Below are 18,795 nucleotides of genomic sequence, written 5' to 3'. Positions count from 1 at the left end.
TCACAAAACAACTTTATCAATTACTTCTATGCATACTTATCACTCATAAAATTTCCAGTAAGCCACACTCCTTACTGAATACTTAAAACGTTTACAGCTTTCCCACCCCCATCCATGAAACAGGAGCTCAGAAAATAACACATACAGCTCTCAACCGTTCTGACATGGAACTTACAATCTGACAGCGCTGATCACTTGTTCCATCTCCCTTTATTTAATCATTTATTTCTTCAAGTCCAGTAGCTAATTAAGTCCCACTCTAACTGAATTCACCGTTGGTGAGAACAACAGATGAGACGTTCCATAAAGAATCATTTAAACAAGAAAAGGGAGAAATCAAGTGGCACTCAGCCATGCACAAACTTCTACCGGCCACATGGCAAAAGCATTACCACACCACCACCGAAGATTCAATAATGTGGCAAACTAAAATCTTAAAAGAAAATACCTATCCTTTACTATATGCCTCATTGGCCCCCAAACACTTACGCTTCAGGAGAAAAATCCTTCTCTTTACAAACTTCCATCAGTTTAGGAGTCAGTCTGTATGCCTTCAGCGATAGAGATCCTTGGGCAGTTTTTATGGGATCTCAAATAAGGAAAAGAGAAAAAAATTACTAAGACTTTTGCCATTACTAGTGCTCAAATGACATTGGTTCTAGGTGCATTCTGCTATTTATCATACAACTTTTACAAAATGAAAATCAAAATAAATAATCAGAACACGATTTGAAACAGATTCAAACCAGTACAGCAAACAGTAAGTGACAATGTAGGAACCTATCATCCTATTTATAATAGGCAGAATAACTTCCTAAAGGAAAAACAGAAGATTCAAAATACAGTTATTTTCAAAACTATTCCTCAGCTAGAACCAGTAATCCTGATGAAAATTAAATATATCATATGTGCTATATACGCTATATACATCTTGTATACTTAGAAGGAAAATATTGATGAAGTTTAAATATGAAAATTCACTGCATGCATGCATGTAGTTCTTCAGTCAACTAATTTAAATGAATAGCCCTGCAAACAAAATTTACCCATCCTAATAATCACTGTTCAAATTTCTTAGTTAAAACACATTTTAAAAACAAAACCGCTGAAGTCAAAGTGCTATCACAAAAGTGTCTTTTCAGTTTTAGAGAAACTAATTTTGTCAAAACTAACTGCTTAAACACTCCACGAGTAAGGGAGCTTAGCACTTGCTGCATGATAACGGCTCCAGCATGCCAATATTCGCCTAAAACCTGTGTTAACATTCATGTTGTCTGAAACTTAACACAGTGAAACTTTTAGCAATAGGTGATAAAATGAAAACCAAAATAGATTGAAACAAGTGGAAAATTCATCAAGGTCTGATGATGCAATGTTTCCAGCCAATATAAGTACACTTTAACAACTTGTTCTTTACTGTAATCCAATTGTTAACATACTGAAACAATTTTGGGGCAGCTCATAAGATTGATCGTATTCATTAGTATTTTTTCTGACAGATACTCAGGACGTTACATTTACTTCTCAGCTGGAAACTATATGCAAGTCTGCCAGATATGGCAAACTGTGAGTGTTTGGGGAGGGGGAAGGCTATAAAGCTGTTAAATTGCCTACAGTTCTGATACAGCACAGAACATCTGGTCTGGAGAGCTTGAGGAAACACCATTAAATAGGCCGAAAAGAAAAAAATCTTTGTGCTAAGAAACAGTCCAGGTTTTGTACGCTGCTGTCAGAGGTATAAAAAAAACTTGGCACGCTGTGTTATGATTGGTCAGTCACGTACAGAGCCAGACACTTTAGCAATCGAGGTTTGTTAGACATCTGGTCCAGTTCCACCAGCCCCTTCAAATGAGGGAGGGGAGATGGAGGAATAAAAATGAAGCAGCTACTCCAGCATTCCAAAACGTACACATCAGGGCTCTGATAGCAAGAAAAATAAACAGAAAGAAGGAAACCCTGTCTAGACTTAGCTGCTGCTGAGGCTGCTGCAGAAACAGGGCTGGTATTTACTTGAAAAGGCCTGCCAGGCTGCTCTTAGAGGCAAAAAGACAGAAAGCAAAAATAGTAGTAATAATATTAAGGGAAGAAAAGAATAATAAAGGAAACTCCTACTAACCGTAAATGAGAACGACAGATTCTTCAATGGCATGCTGGTAACTGAACTGAGAGTCCAGAAGCGCCCGGGTGACGAACGAGCCATAGTACGTGGACTGGTACCAGCCCACGTGGAGATGATCGATGTTTACATGGCGAAGGCTCCGCATCATTTCCATCTGATACTGGACTGGATGATGGCGAGGAGGAAGATAAAAGAAAAATTATTTAATGATGTCACCAATAGTAAAAACAAGCCTTTCTGGAAACAAATTTCAACACAACTATTTATTAGCTAAAGGGAACAGGTTTCCAGATTTTAAAGTCATTCAGCTCACATATGAAGAAAATAAAATTAAGTTTTCAAATCACTTCGAATCACTGGGGCTTTCCTTTTTTCATTAATGAAAAAACATTTTGTAGAAAAGGTATTAAAAACACAATAACAATGCCCTGTTCTAAACAAGGAATTATTTATTAAATGTAGTTTCCACTCCCCTTTTTAAGACTCTAAAAATAGTAAATGTTTAAGGAAAAAATGTGTGTAATTAATAAACAGGTTGGTTCTAAGAAGTTTCATTCGAATTAACGAGTGAGAATAGTTATCAATGTCTTCTTTAACACAGCTTTTAGAACTGAGAAGTTAAAACCATCAAGAAAACTAATGGGAAAACAATTAACTACCACATTATTTAAATATGAACAGGATACAAGCTGCAGCTGATTTAAAATATAAGAATTCATTTTTGCCTTCATCTGGTGCCCCCTGCTGCATATGCTAAATTTAAAAAAGAAATCTTTTTTTCTTGTCTGTGTGTTCCTTTGTGTTAAGTAATAGATACTACTTCTTCATTAGAATGGAGTTATATTGTAATCACACTGTATAGAATGAAAAGTCTGGATGACTTGTAATTTTGTCAAATTAATGACTAAAGTATATTATTAACTTAAAGCAGTATTAATAGAAAAATAGGTACAAACTGACAATATAATAAATAAAACATTTAAAAAAGGAATATAGTCCAATAATGAGTAACAAATACCTAAAAAACTCAATCAGGTGTTAGCAAAAGTTAAGTTATATATCTGTCATTTCCTTGTTGCAACGGTATGGTTTTACAGAGCAAATAGGATTCAGGATCATAAAGTATAAAAGAACCTGCCTCAGATGAACGTGGTCTTATTTTCAATACTTGTAACTAGGCAAAGAAATTATAAATCTGCTTATTCCAAGGAAGGTTATATTTCTCATGATAAAAGACAGCAGCCAACTCACCAACTACTCAAGAATTACGTGGGTTTTTTGAGTTTTTCTTTTTATATGCATATGATGGCCCTCAAGAAGAAACAGTATAAAATTAATATGATAAACATATTGCTATGGTCTCCTTCCACTTTAAAATTCTGTAACTCTTTTAAAGTTCAACTAAAATCACTTATTTCGCTAACAAAATTTAATCAAATTTAACTTACAAATGAAAAGTCCCAATATCACAAGTGAACTAGAAGCCAGATTAAATTTATTATTTATTTTCAAGGGACAGGGAAGAGGGGATGGGGAGAGAGTACCAAGCAACTGACAGTACAAATGTGATTTCATAGGATTATTTTTTAAAAATCAGTACTTCCAAAACATCTGTTAATGTATAATTTAGCTATTATATAAGCAGAGGTGAGATTCTACCAACTTGCAATAGTAGGAAAGAAGAAAAAACTTGACATCTGGATTCTCATGCCTGCTCTGAGATTTCTCTCGTGGGGGATCTTGCCATGGAGTTAAAGATCCTTCTCTGATGCTTAGTGGTCCCATCTCCAAAAAGATCTGAGAGCTCATCCCCCGTCAAAATGCTATGACTTCACATTGTTCACTGGATATGCTCATTGTAAGAAATGATTTTTCTATAAACTAAAGAAGGGCCTCCAGCATGCATTATAATAAAATAAAAAATGCAATTCTCTGAAAAGTATTCTGTAATCTTACTAAGTTTCCTCTCAAATAACCTGAATACAATAGATTTTATAATAGTATTTTCAGGATGCATAAGGCAAAAAACTCTATGATCAGTAGCAAACCTCCAAATTCCTTCTTCATCCAGAATCTTACCGGTATACCTTACAGGCCCTTGGGTAAGGATAAGAATGAAAACGAAGTGTTTCTCTCAGCTAAGGAAGAGACTAAGGGATATAAGGCCTGTTGCCCTGTGGAGTTACCACTGCTCCAATGTATTTATTTCTGGGGAATGAGAAGTGGAGAGACGAGCTTCTATATTATTCGGGTGTGTGGGGGGGGGAGCACTTCCATTTTCCTCTTCTAGAGCTTAGAAAATCAGGACACACAAGATTTTGCAAGGCTTTAATAAAAACTTACTGTTAGGGTCATAAGAGTTTTCATTTGACCTAAATATGATAGACAAATATAAAAATTTAAGGGTTAAGAGCAATGACAGGTGAGTTGATAAAATTGCTTTTGAAAATCTACAATGCACTGGAATTTCACTATTACACATAAAAAAATGTGCTGGGCCTATTCTATGTGAAATTTCCAGACATTCTCTATCTTGGTGTGGACTTACTACCCCAACTTTAAAAAAACACAACCTTAAAAAACAAAAAATGAATGTCCTCTTAGAGGCATCACACAAAGAAAGAGAGGATCTAAAAGGACTGCAAGTGATCCTTGAAAAGATGGGGATGGGGGTAGTAGAGGCCCAAAGTGGAGGTGGGGTGCACTGAGGCCCGGTCCTCGCCCAGACTAGTCATACGAGGCTCCAATAAATGCATGACTCAAAGGAGTCACTTTGGTTCAATAAAATTTAAAAAAAAAGCGATTTTTTTTTCTATTATATACAAACCAAGGAACAAGAGACAACTCACAAACAGACAGGTGAGTTGCTTTCTCTCTGCAGACTTTTAGGTGTCTGTCCTCCTTCTAATGGCGACACAGACACATGACCCTCATCTCCCTTCACCCACACGGTTTTTCCTCTTCTTCCAACCCAAGCTTTCAAAAAGCACAAAACCAAACCCTGCAAAAGCGTCCAGGTAAGCCTAAGTAGAGATAAGAAATGCATAGCAGACTGGCCCACTAAACTGCTCAAACCACGTTCCCAGCCATCATTCATCAACTGATCCGGGCCGCCACACCAGCTGACACCTATTTATCTCTTTGGCCAATGGAAGAGACAACAAAAAGAATCACGAAATGGTGACATGCCAGTAAATTTTACACAGGAAATAAGGATTTTAATCTCCCAGGTGAATGCCACTGCTTTTATGGCTATGCTAGTCCCTTTCAGGAGTTCTACTGGGGATGGAGGGGAGTATTTCGGGGTGGGAAGGTAAGGCACATACAAGAGATCCAATTTAGTTACAACACTAAGGTAACAAGGGAGGAGGTTCATGCTATCTGGAAGTGGCTGTGAAGATGCCTTGTCCCAGCTACAGGTCTGGGTGAGCGGGAGGTAGTTCTATTTGCCTTCTTATGCCCAGCCAGGCCTCAGTTTCCTGGGCTGGAGTTTTAATAGGAGGGTGTAAAAGATGTGGCCAGATAGAGATAAGGTCTTATCTAGAGAGTGCCTCATACCTCAGAACAAAGAGAATCAAGGCAAAAGAAACACAGGGAAAAAGAAGATGGAAAAGAAAAGAATCAGACTCCTTGACAGAAAGCTCCATTACTCCATATTGCTGAGTTAATGCAGATCAATGAAGTAAGAAACAGGCATTTATTGACAACTTTGTGGAGCTGGTCCAGGGTTAGACACACTTTCATTTTTGTTCTAATGTTCACATATTTAACAGAAGCCCAAGCAGCAATTTCAACCAATGACATTCACTTCTGAGTTAACGGCTAAATATTCCTGGGGAATTTCCCCAAAGATGAATAGCAAGAGAAAAAAATTTTTGGAGGGGGGACTGTTTTAAAATTTATGGTAATATTCAACAGAAGAGCTCAGAATTGTGTAGGGAAAAGTTCAGGAAAAAACCTTTTAAACATTCTTAGTTTTATAAAGCAAACACCCTACTGACTAAGGAGAAACACTGAAAGCAAATGAATTTCAAAGACAAAGTGGTAGTTACTACTAAGCCAATTCAAATTACTAATACAAAAGCTACACTTAGGTGCAATTGAGGTGGTGCTACACAATTTGGAAGGATTATAGAATTGAGCTGAAGTTTTATAAATCTCTTCAACCTCTACAATTGTCTTAATTGGTTAAGCCTGTCCCAAGCAGAGGAGCGCCCGCTTTACAACACTGAACAACTGCTCGAAGTTTGGCACCCATATATTCACATTCACTTTTTCCAGATATCTTCTTTACAAAACAGTCAATTTTAAATTGCCTAGAGCTAAATCTGTCTTAACTGAGGCAGGCTGCCCAATAACTAACTATTCCTTTCAAAAATCTACCACATTCGCTGGGCTTTCTCTTGTTTTATCTCCAAATATGAAAACACTGAAAATAATATGTTGTCTTATACTTAAATGCTATATCTGTAGTTACACTGGCAAACAACCAGAGTTTGAAATTTGAGTTCTCCTGAAGATCACTGGGAAGGACAATGAATTAGAAGCTTTTTGCTTCAGTAGAATAATTAACCAGCATTCTTTGCATCTTCACTTCCTCACATTTTTAAAATCATCTTTTTGATTTTATTATTTTAAGTCAGTCCTCATGAAACACAATTTATCACTGAAAAACAGGAACAAAGAATTGCCACAAGTTGCTAGGCTGGATAAGCTGGAAGTAGAAAGTTAAAGCTGCAACATACTCTAAAACTTGAGATCTGTCTGGCAAAGGAAGAAAAAAACCAGATGTCATATCAGGGAACGGTTAAAGGACAAAGCAACCTAATTTAAATTTTAAAAATTAAAAACAATTGAATGGACCCACTGTCTTATTTAATCACTATATCGTATCAAATAAATCTAAGTTATTTAAAAATACATTATAATGAAATTATATTAAAAATATATACATAGATACAGCCTGGAGAGAAAGGATAGAGCTAAGCACCAGGAAGAAAACTAGCACTTCGTGAGCAGTTATTATGTTAGACTTCCTGCTGAGTGGTCAACATATGTTATCTGACTTTGTTCCTCACAATAACTCTAATGAGCTAATCACGATTATTGAAATCCTTTTAGAAAAACTGTTCACCACAGCTTGCAAAGTGACAGGACTCAATTTGACTTCAGACTCTCTGACTCCAAAGCCAATGCAACCACCCATTTACAGAATTTCAACTCTTCTTATTGGTAAAGCGTAGAGTAAATTATTTCTGAATCAATAAAGCATAACACAAAGACACAGAAATATACAACCTCTGGGTTTTCAGAAACCACAGTTTGTGTATGTTTGATCCCTAAATTAACCAGTAATTTAGTACTACCAGTAAGATTTTAAGTGATAAAACTACCTTCAAAGATTTTTAAATGTCACAGTTGATAATTATCACAAATACACAATCAAACTCCTAAAACGCTGCATTCTGTGTTACTATTTGAAACTCACGCCAGGACTACGCTGTGACTAAGAACTGGCTCTGATCAAAGACGACCTGCACAGACACATCAAGTGAGGGAACAAACAGAGACCAGATCTAGCACATGCTCTTTCCAGCAAAGAAACAAACTAAGCTCAATCAAGAGATGCAAATGGCTTTAAAAGCAAACACACAAACAAAACCCCACAACTGTGAAACAAATCAATGATTTCAACAAACATGACAAGGAAGTGGAATACATCAAAATCTCCTCTCTGCTCCAGCACGAGGGCTCACCTAAGCAGGGCTTTTAAGAAAATCATCACAAGCCTCCCTCCCAGCAGCACCACGGGACACCATGGGCACCGACAGGCTATGAACTGGGAAGGCTCTGCCCCACCATTTAACAAGACACACTATTTCGTGCTTTCCTCTTCATATCAGACTTTCTGCCAAGCTGCACATATGTTTCAGGCAATGTTCAAAGCTGGGAGCAGACGTAGATTTAAGCAAACAGAATGTGCATTTGAAAAAAGAATTAAGAGTCTACTTTGGGTGGAGAGAACCATGGAACATACATTTCTTAAAATTTCCATGTTCTCTTCATCCCGTCTGTATCACGTGTTCATCTTTTTTTTCAATTAATACATCTGTTATTAAGGCCACCCCTGTGACTGCTTAAGGATTTTGGTACCAATTCAATTTTTCACAATAAAGTGTCCAATATAAATTCTGCTCTACCTAGAAACTAATCTGCTCTATTTAAAAAGAAATAAAGATACTGCCTTTCTTAATAATCTTACAGGAATATTTTTTAAAATACTTCATTTGTCCTGGGTGATTTAACAACTTCTCTAAAGCGCTTATGAGCTCTGACAAACAAGTTCTTCTCAATACCAAGCTGGAGATAAGGGAATTGGGCGGTGGGTGGGGGTCATCACTCCTTCTTTTAAAACTAGTAAGGGCTTTGAAAATTACTGGAAATCAGGGTTTTTCTGAGAGGTTTTAATGTGTCTCAGGAAGTCTTCTATGAAATAAATTGGATTCTTCACAGAAAACAATGTGTATATCTCGTAACAAACTCCTATTACCATCTTCTTAACCAAATCATGAAACACAGCCAAGTGATCCTATTTCTTTGAGGTTGTGTGAATCTAAAGTCTATACACATTTATGCCCTTAGTCATGAAAACACAGGCACGTAAGTGGATGATAGAGAGCAGCTACTAAGTTAATTCTATGTCATCTGAAAGCTGTTCATACAAAGTGAATTCACCTGGACAGAACCAAGGGCTGTAGACCCCTTACCCCTCACCATGAAGAATTCGCACTTAAAGAATAACCTACTGACCACTGCTATCTTACTACAATTAAGAGCAGGACATGTTAGAAGACCAAATGGGAATCTCTGGATTTAAAAAAAATACCCTTCACACCATGCAACAAGCTCTTTCACGAGGACACAGGTAACACCTCTGTCATATTTACAGCTATATATCAGGCACTAGATTAATGCTGGCTTAGAGTTATGTGCTGAAAGGTATTCTGAAAGAATGGAATGTTTCAAAAATGTGATCATTCTAGTGAAAGGTCAATTATTAGGAAATTATATATAAATCCATTTTATCGTGTTCATAAAGGACATGAAATAGCTTGCATTAAAACACATAAGATAATCAGTAAAATCAGGACTAGGGAAAGTATAAACTAGAACACAGCAAGTAGAAAGTGAAGTGAGGCAAAGACCTGAACAAAGTGAAGTAAGCCATAGATATTTTGATTAAAATATACAAATTTCTCTCCGAGTATTCTGGCAATCAAAGCGAAAAGGTAAACATGGTCATTTATATTATCCAAAGGGAGAAAAACATCAGCTCTCAAAGTAGCTAAGACTTTCCCTAGTACTTAACCCCAAAATAAAGTTTCCATGTGAGGTTTCAAAGAAAAACTATTGTGCAACTTTCTGAGAAACACAAGACATTTCTGTAATAGAATTACCTTTCTTATAAATCTGGGTTTTTAACGTAAAACAAGGAGAGAATAGCCTCATGAGTATTTTTCATAATACAGGAAATAGTCTGTACAAGTTATCAAAAAAAAGAAATAAAGGACTACCAAATCAATTAATAGTTTTTATCGTGTAAGAAACTACCTATCAATTCAAAATCCAGTTGTCCAAAAAAGAGAATGGGATGCATCAGTAGTAAGCATTAAACATTCAAAATAGAGAACAAACGATAACTTTTTGGAGGTACTGTTTGCAGTGTACAAACAAAACTGTTCATTCTGAACCCACTTACTGAGCACCACCTGTGCTGGCAGCCTGATAAAGTTCCAGTGACATCATTCTCTAAAAGGTGCCCTCTTCAGTATGGCTTCCCAAGGAGCTGGTGGCAGTTAATGCATTTATCTCTCTGAGTCTTAACTTCCTCACCTAGAAAATGGTAGTTTCAACTTCCAACCATATCATGATGGCAATTTTAAAAATTTACCTGCAGTCTAGATGTTTCTTTGCTTAATGAGCATTTTCAGGGGGAAGTCTCAGAGATAGTGCACCCTATAAAGGGACACACCGACTACATATCCCACTCTCCAAGCCTACTACTTCTACATTTTCTCGCTCAGTAAGGGGCACTCTGAGTCACCAATCTTGACTGCTTCTCCCACTCTCAGCTCATAGAGTCACCTACCTTCTGAGCAGCTCTCAAATTTGTTTTCTCCAAGGTATTTAGAATGTTCTTTAAAAATTTAAATGGTATAGGAACATGCTCATGAGATGCTAAAAGAAAAAAAACGGCACAATATAAAACTATTAACCATATAAATGCCAATATGTAAACAACATGGGTTGCTCTCTCCTCATAAGGCAAAAGACTGGAAAGAAATATGCTAAAATGTAATGGCAATAGTTCTCCAGGGTGTGAGATCATAGATAATTTTTGGTCTCTTATTCTTACCCTTATTTTCCATGTTTTTTGGCAAAAGAATTGTGCAAAACATATGACATTAAAGGAGTAGATACACACATTATCGACAGAATTTTCTATTGCTGGCTAACTTGCCTATATTTACCATGGTCACCAAATAACCTGGGTACCAGTGCTCCTAAATTGTGGGAGCTGGGAACAGATGGGGTGCCAGCTACCCAGAATCTAAAGTAGCCCAACTGGTCTGAATACCATCTGATATGGACTAAATTGTGAACCACCCCAAATTCCCATGTTAAAGCCCTAATCCCCAATGTGACGGTATTTAGAGATGGGGTCTTTGGGAAGTAATTAGGTTTAGCTGAAGTCATGCGGTGGGGCCCTCACAATGGGATTAGTGTCCTTATAACAGACACCACAGAGCTTGCTTCCTCTCTCTCCATCCACAGGCAGTACTGAGTACTCAGACCATGTGAAAACACAGTGAGAAGTGCCAACTCTGCTGGTACCTTGATCTTGGACTTCCAGTTTCCAAAGCTGTGAGAACTAAATTCCGATTGTTTAAACCACCTAGTCTATCTATATTTTGTTATGGCAGCTTGAACTAAGACACGATCTCCATGACATATTAATTCTGTAACCTATGACAAACTATCTCACCCTAGGTCTTACTCTGTTGTAAAATGGGAGGAAAAAACAGTGCCTACTTCATAAGGTAGTTAAGAGTATTAAATGAAATCATTCACAACAAGAGCTTGGTGCACTGAATAATCTCAAGAAGAGCTCAACAGGTTTTCACTATTAGTTACAATTCAGAAATGCTATTTAGAATCCAGAGGTTATGGTATTGATCTGGGTCAAAGGAAAAGTTTTTGGAAAATTGGGTTAGATTAACTTGGTTGCCAAATGTTGTGTAAACTCCCCTTTTTCCATCTCTACATCAAGAGTAAGGGAAAATCAGGAAAATGGGGAAGGGGATTAGAAGTTGTATGTGTGACTATAACAAAGGCAGTCTATGAATTTGTAACATCCATTTCATGACAGAATTCATATGTACAAATATGAACATGATCAAAAAACAATCAACCATGAAAAGGAATACAAAAGGAAAAAATACTTCTTAGATACTAAAACTATAAGCTAATTATGTTCAGTACAATAAAGAACAGATTCAATAAAGAAAGAGACAAGCTACAGAAATTAGATTTCAAGAAAAGGTAATCTTGGGTGTTCTATTATTACTGTGTATATAACAATATAATTGCATTATATTATATAAGTTTCTATCTCCTGATTCCATTTATAACTCTTCCAAAGAAAGGAAATAAGCTTTCTGCCCCCTCCCCAGCAGGCGATTTCAAAAACAATACTAAGAATGGGGTGTGGGGATGGGAAGGAGGAATGAGCAGCAGCACCAGCTTACGCAGGGGACTGGGGAAAGGTTACCGGAAATATTGCCCACCCAAGTGAAGTAGCTGAACTCAATCAGACACAGGAAACAGCATTATAATGCGCCATCTATCGCTTACTGGGATGATTCACTCCGGCAGCCTCAACTGTCCAAAGACAGTTTCCTTTACCTTTGAACATCAAGACAATTTAGATTAGAAAATCAGTACTCAAGATGCAATGAGAAGAAAGCCTGGGGGACACAATCTTTTAAGAATATCCTTGGGGCCGGCCCCATGGCCAAGTGGTTAAGTTCGCGCGCTCTATTTCGGTGGCCCAGGGTTTTCGCTGGTTTGGATCCTGGGCGCAGACATGGCACCACTCATCAGGCCACACTGAGGCAGCATCCCACGTGCCACAACTAGAAGGACCCACAACTAAAATATACAACTATGTACTGGGGGGGGGGGGTGGGGGGAGAAAAAGCAGAAAGGGAAAAAAAAAAGGAAGATAGGCAACAGCTGTTAGCTCAGGTGCCAATCTTAAAAAAAAAAAAAAAAAAAAAATTCTTAACTGTAACCTAAAGAAGGGAAAGCTAGAAAGAATGGAAAGTGACAGGAGTTATAGGGGAAAAAAAGGTTAGGAAGAGCAAATAATGTCCTACGGATTATTTAAGCCAGAGAAACAGAAGTACTTATAACCACACTCTCCAACTACCCTTTCTTGTCCCCACCTCTTTCCCTACATGCTCTACTTCGTCCAAACCTATTTCTATAGGACAAAGAATACAGAGTTCTATGCTGAGAAAATGATCAAGTAGAAATCCTCATGGCAGCCACAATAAATCTGAGGTTAGAAAACTCCTGGCTTGTTTTTAACAAGGCCGTGTTACCATTTCTGTTGCAATCGCCTTTTCCCAGAATCATGTACATAGGCACTTCTGTGAAGAGAGGGTCCAAAGCTTTCACCAAACTCTCAAAGGAGCTCAAGATCCAAAAGAGAGTAAAAAGCACTGAGATGAATGGAGAACAAGCCAAACGTGGTCCTGGCTCTGAGGGAACTTCCATTTCTCTGTGTGTATGGCAGGGGACAGGCTTGGTATGAGGCAGTATAATCAATTCAGTTCAGCAACAGCCAAACGGCAGGTAGCACAGATAGCACTGATATCACCAAACATATGCCATCAGGAAGAGTAAGAAAGACAGGCCAGAGGTCCAGAGAAAACCCCAGCTTTCAGCAGGAGACCCAACAGAAGTCCATCATGGGGAAAGCTGGATGGAGGCTGCACTTAAACCACTCTGTGATCAAGATTAGTAATTCCCAAGGTGGACATGAGAAAATACATGCCCTTATCCACAAGGTGATATGACTGGGAGTAGTCATCCTAATAGAGAATCTTTCTGTATTTCAGAATACACATTTTGGGGAAAAGTTGGTCTCTAGCAAAAATGTTACATTATAAAAATATGCTTAGCACAGATCATATCCTGCTATGCTACGATTGTACCTTGGAGGTATACAGCTCTACAGTTACAGACTAAAAACCATCCTCAGGCAACTCAGTAATCCTGTTATCTTTTGGAGTTTTTACAGAGCTCTCAGAAGCCATTACCGAGACCTGTCTAATCAGTTGTCATTATGTAATCTGAAGCTCCTGAAGATGCTTTTCTATGGAGGGCCTCTTGGATTAGAGAGGAAAATGAAATACAGTCTACAGGGGGGAAGTAAAAATCATTGAAAGGCAAGAAAATTACTACAGAAAGATGTTGGAAGGCTACAAAACAGACCAAATAATTTTCTTCCGCAATTGGCAGGCAAGATCCTGCCAGATGTTTGAAATAGAATTAACCTCTATGGGCTACACTGATAGAAATAAACTGCACAACTATAAATAAATAAATATCTAGGGAAGCATAAATAACTATCTAGAGTAGAGCTATCTTTGTTTTACTTTCCCTGAACTTGTTTCAGATTTTCTCCCTCCCCTCGCCCCCTGCCCTCCCCAAATTGTCCCTCACCGCAGTGTCCACAGATACTGAGCCAGCAGTGCATGCCGAGGCTTTTGAAAATGTGCCAGAGGCAGATCAAACAATACCTGCTTAAAAAACTAAGTTTAATCAGAGTGTTTTCAACGTTTCAAAGCATTTTCAAACCAGGTAATATCACCTTAACAACAACAAAACCCTCCTTTATCCCCAAAGGATATATATCTTTTCCTTGCAGAAAAGATTACAATATTCAGTTAGATAAAAGCATTACAAATGGCTTACAGATGCTTCCTCCTTCTATTTTGGGGGAGAAAATCTTAAACAGCAAATTCATACATTCATTTCTTCATATATCCATGCAACAATGATTTACTCCGAGCTACAATGTGCCAGACTTTTAGGTGCTGTCCAGCTTAGGGCGATGAAGACAGAAAGGTTCCTGCAGCTGACATTCTAGTGGAGAGGAGCAGATACAACACACAGGGTGACAGCCAGCGTTCCTGGGCCTACTCAAACGCTTAATGTTCCCTAAAGAAAATATGTAGGTAATCCCATACAGTACTCTGGGCCTTTAAAGTAAACAAACTATCTCTGCTAATAACAACCAGGAAATCAAGCTTGGGAGTCAAATGCCTGGCTTCTTACCTTGCAAAATAATACAGTACAACAGAATAGCTGCAGGTTGAGAAAACAGAACTGAACTGCAATTTTGGCTTTGCTATTAAATACAATAAAATAAAGCAGAGGAAAACCTCCAAATAACCAAACTGCCTTTAAAAGTATAGTTTTGAAATCATCTAATTTTTAATTTATCTCAAGTGAAAAAATGATGTGGTTTAATGCTCATTACGTCATAACAGTGATAACAGTATTTTTAATAGTAAAATGGCAATGATAACCCTTGAGAGAAATCTGACATTTTAAAAGATTTAAAGCATGGATCGATCAGACAAAAAAATCCTCCAGGAATAAAATTTCATGTGTTTCTTTGCTAAGTTTTGAAACTAGAATTAATTATCTCTATTTGGCCTTCAGATGCTTATATTCCACAGAGGTAAATGAAAAAAGTCAGTTTGACTAACAAATATGGGCTAGAAACCCTACAAGAGTGGTCAGAAGAGGGGAAGCAGTTACAAGGATCACAGTTTGAGAAGTGACAAGAGTTCTAGACTAAAGAGCATATGTGGGTTCCTCACACAGAAAACAGGCCTCAGGCTAACCCTGAAGGAGGAGGAAGAGGTTCGAAAGATGTCATTAGATTTTTCTGCCAAGGCTTAATTACATTTCAGCACTGGAAGAGTCTCTCTCAAACTTGTATCATCTCCAGGTCATTTAATGGACATTTGGCACTCATGAAAACCACCGATCTCAAACTTTTAAAAAGTTGTTATCCTAATTTTAATTATATAAATAAAAATTTTAATAAAATTAAAAACAAAACTACTGTATACCAGTGACAGCTATGATTTGCATCTATCTCCAGAGTTTAAATATACAGCCTGGAGATGGATGATTGGATTATCAGTTGTCTATCTAGGAAGCTGCTCTTCTCATTCTCTTTCTACTAAATTAGAAGCTCCTTACTCACACTTATAGATCATCAGGAAAAGCAAGCAAGCACTTTTGTTACTTCAGATGATCCTGCATATAAGGATGAAATAGAGACTCCAAATTAGAGAGAGTTTTCATTAAATCTCTGTCCAAGGAACACGCTATAGCTAAATGCTAGTATTTTAACTGGGGAAATTTGGGGGACTAGATTCTAATCCTTGATTTCATTAAGCTCAGGAGCCATGCATATCCTACTGCAACATTTACATGCAGTTTTTAAAATACGCCCAGCAATTTCATCAAATTCTTCGCTGATAAATTAAAATTAACAAGGTTTACTAAAGTAGGAACACTTTACTCACCCCAGTGTCATAATCTCAATGTTAAAAGCTGTGATATCTTTATGTAAAAGTAATACTATAAAGCTACTCAGCATACTATATGTTCAGCTAAAACATGCCACTGTAGCAAACTATTCAAAGGAATGGATATAGCTTTTACCGGCACTGTGTCATAAAGAAGGTATAAAAATGTAATCTCTTCTCTCACGTTAAAGATTCACGCAGGGATCTTTCTCCTCACAAGTAGTATGAAAAAGCAGGATCAGATACCCTCCTGCCACACAATTCTTCCTTCAGTATATTCTAAAGATAAATACTCAGGGATTGAAATTTTATCACCTTCACTATTTCCTTCCATACTAACATTAGAAAGCATAATAACATTATTTCATCAAGTCTAAAACTCCACTGAGTATCAGAAAGGAAAGAAGGATGGCAATTTTAATTTTAAAGCACCATGGGTTAAAAAATGCATCCCAATTTCAGAGATGTTCAGGTGCAAAAAAGGAGAGGAGAGGAGGACAAGTCTAGAGCCAATGAAGCTGTTCCCTATAAATAAAGTGTGTGGGCAGGCACTGCGGTAGCAATGCCTTTTTCTTGCTAAAAGCACAATTGTATTCTATCAAGAATGATCTCAACACACTTTTTCCAGTCTATATCATAGTTCACAAAAAAATTAACAAAATAATTGTTAAATAAAAACTCGATTCTCTTGTATCATGGATTTTCCATGATGATCAAAAAAATCACCCAGCATTTCTCCTTCACACAAGAACACATATGCTGAGAATGAACGCTTCTGTACACATCAACTGCAGAGCTGTACGTGCACATTTAATAGTAAGTGCTTTTGCATACTGTATATGATTGATACAAGGCAATATTATCCAACAGTCATTTTTTACAGGAAACGACATAGCTACTCTGCTTTCTCTCCAACCATACTATTTGTCATTAACTTTGCAGCTGGTTTTACAAGATTCTCTGCAAAGCGTAAGTTCTGCTTGTTTATGTTAAAAAAAAAAAGAGTTCTGCTACTTTGAATGACGCTTTGGAAGCTGGGACTCTTGTATATCTTTAGTAACCAGATTCAGTATTTTTGGAATAATTCTTTGGAAAGTATTATTTTCCATTTGTTCTGGGAAAACTTTATTGATCTAAAAAAATGTCACTGTAGTTTATTTTTAATCACACAAATGTGTTTTGTGCGGTTTTTTGAAGAAGATTAGCCCTGAGCTAACATCCACCACCAATCCTCCTCTTTTTGCTGAGGAAGAGTGGCTCTGAGCTAACATCTGTGCCCATCCGCCTCCATTTTTTATATGGGGGCTGCCACCACAGCATGGCTGGATAAGCGGTGCATAGCTCCACACCTGGGATCTGAACTGGCAAACCCCAGGCTACTGAAGTGGAGTGTGCAAACTTAACCACTATGCCACCAGTCCAGCCTCCACACAAATGTTTTGATGGCAATATGCCACCACTTGACAAAGCTTCATAAATAACCAAAAACTCTAGGGACTGGGGCAAAGGACTCAAGAAGTCAATAAAACCTCTTTCAGGCATGTGTCATGGCAATCCTGTTCACACTTTTCTTTTTCATTTGCTTGTGTAAATCATCCCATTCCTAGATTCTCATTCCCAGCATATGCAGATTCACACTCCATTTAGGCCAGGGTTTCTCAACCTGGGCACTACTGACTTTTTTAGGCCAGGTAATTCTTTGTTGCAGGGGGCTATCCTGTGCATTCTAGGATGTTTCGCAGCACCCCTGGCCTCTACCCACTAGATGCCAGTACCACCCCCCCCCCAAGTGGTGACAACCAAAAATGCCTCCAAATGCTGCCCAATGATCCTGGGGACTGATCCCCAATTCTCCCCAGAACATGGATTTAGGCATGGGAGTCCTGTTCAACGGTCACATTTATATTATTCTGAGACACAGTGATTATGCTACTATTTTTATAACTGAATAACTGCTCCCCCCCATTTTTGAGATGGGATTACAACATAATAAGAATGAAAAATCCAAATTCAACAAACAAAAACATGTAATTGATGTAAAAATGGTAAGCAAAACAAGCTATCCTATTAACTGACTATTACCCGAGACACACCGATGAACCAACTATGCTTTATGGTACACATCTGACCTTTAAGAATCTAACAAGTATTAAGAATGTAGAAGAGTCTTCTAGGAAAGTCACAATCAATCTTACACTTCAATATATCAAATATGTGTGAACACAACTGTTTCCTTCTCCTCTGAAAACATCAAAATTTGAGGGTAGAAAGTAAAGATTAAATTTTTAAAAACTGCTCATCTGCTACTTTAAGTATTTAAATTATATAATTCACTCCTACCAAAATATGATATAGACCAGGAACATGCAGGACTTTTAAAAGGTTTAGAAAAACTAATAACAGCTACACCTGCAGTTCAGATCTTGAAGCTGGGGCCAATTACAGCAATCATGCCTTCTCAGAACTTGTCTCTTGGTATAATACTATTTACTAATACTAATCAGATTTACTAATAGTAATTAATACAGCAGTACTAATATACATGGCAGGCAAGAGTAAGGCTAGACATATATTACTCCCCTTTTGGGTCTTAGATCAGAAGTCCCTTCTTTCTGGAAACTTTCTAGCTCCTCAAGTACAGGTTAAGCGCCTCTACTTTGTGCACATACTTCTGCTTTCATAAGATTATTTCACTATGCTGTAATTGTCTCATGTCTACCTTTTCCCAATAAAACCACTGTGTCCCCAGCATCAAGCAGACTACTGGGCTCAAGTGGCTGCTTTAGTAAGTCCTTGTTAAAAAGATTCAGATGAATCTTAAGATAGCGACCTTTATGGTACAAAAGGAGTAACATATGTAAATTTATTCAGAGTAACTAATATCAAGGAAAGTGAAAAAAATTCTGAAGGCAACTGGGAACACTGCAAACATTCCAAGTTATTAGAAGCCTCAATGAGCACTGTATAAGACTGTCCCTATATTTAGAAAGGATGAAT

General features: G+C 37.5%; 1 protein-coding gene across 1 annotated transcript in view; it reads right to left on the bottom strand.

Annotated features, from left to right (window-relative positions):
- The window catches only part of EIF3H (eukaryotic translation initiation factor 3 subunit H), a 95,881-nt gene that overhangs the window by 12,293 nt on the left and 64,793 nt on the right, over positions 1–18,795 (bottom strand). The window contains exons 3-4 of the mRNA XM_046642647.1: positions 2,117–2,284; positions 490–589 (exon numbers count right to left, since the gene is read on the bottom strand). Coding sequence (XP_046498603.1) covers positions 490–589; positions 2,117–2,284 — 268 coding nt within the window. The remainder of the gene's footprint in view (positions 1–489; positions 590–2,116; positions 2,285–18,795) is intronic.

This window comes from Equus quagga, chromosome 16, assembly GCF_021613505.1.
Source record: "Equus quagga isolate Etosha38 chromosome 16, UCLA_HA_Equagga_1.0, whole genome shotgun sequence".
Lineage (NCBI taxonomy): Eukaryota > Metazoa > Chordata > Mammalia > Perissodactyla > Equidae > Equus > Equus quagga.
Note: the sequence above shows the minus strand (reverse complement) of the source record. Positions and strands in the feature narration are given on the sequence as shown.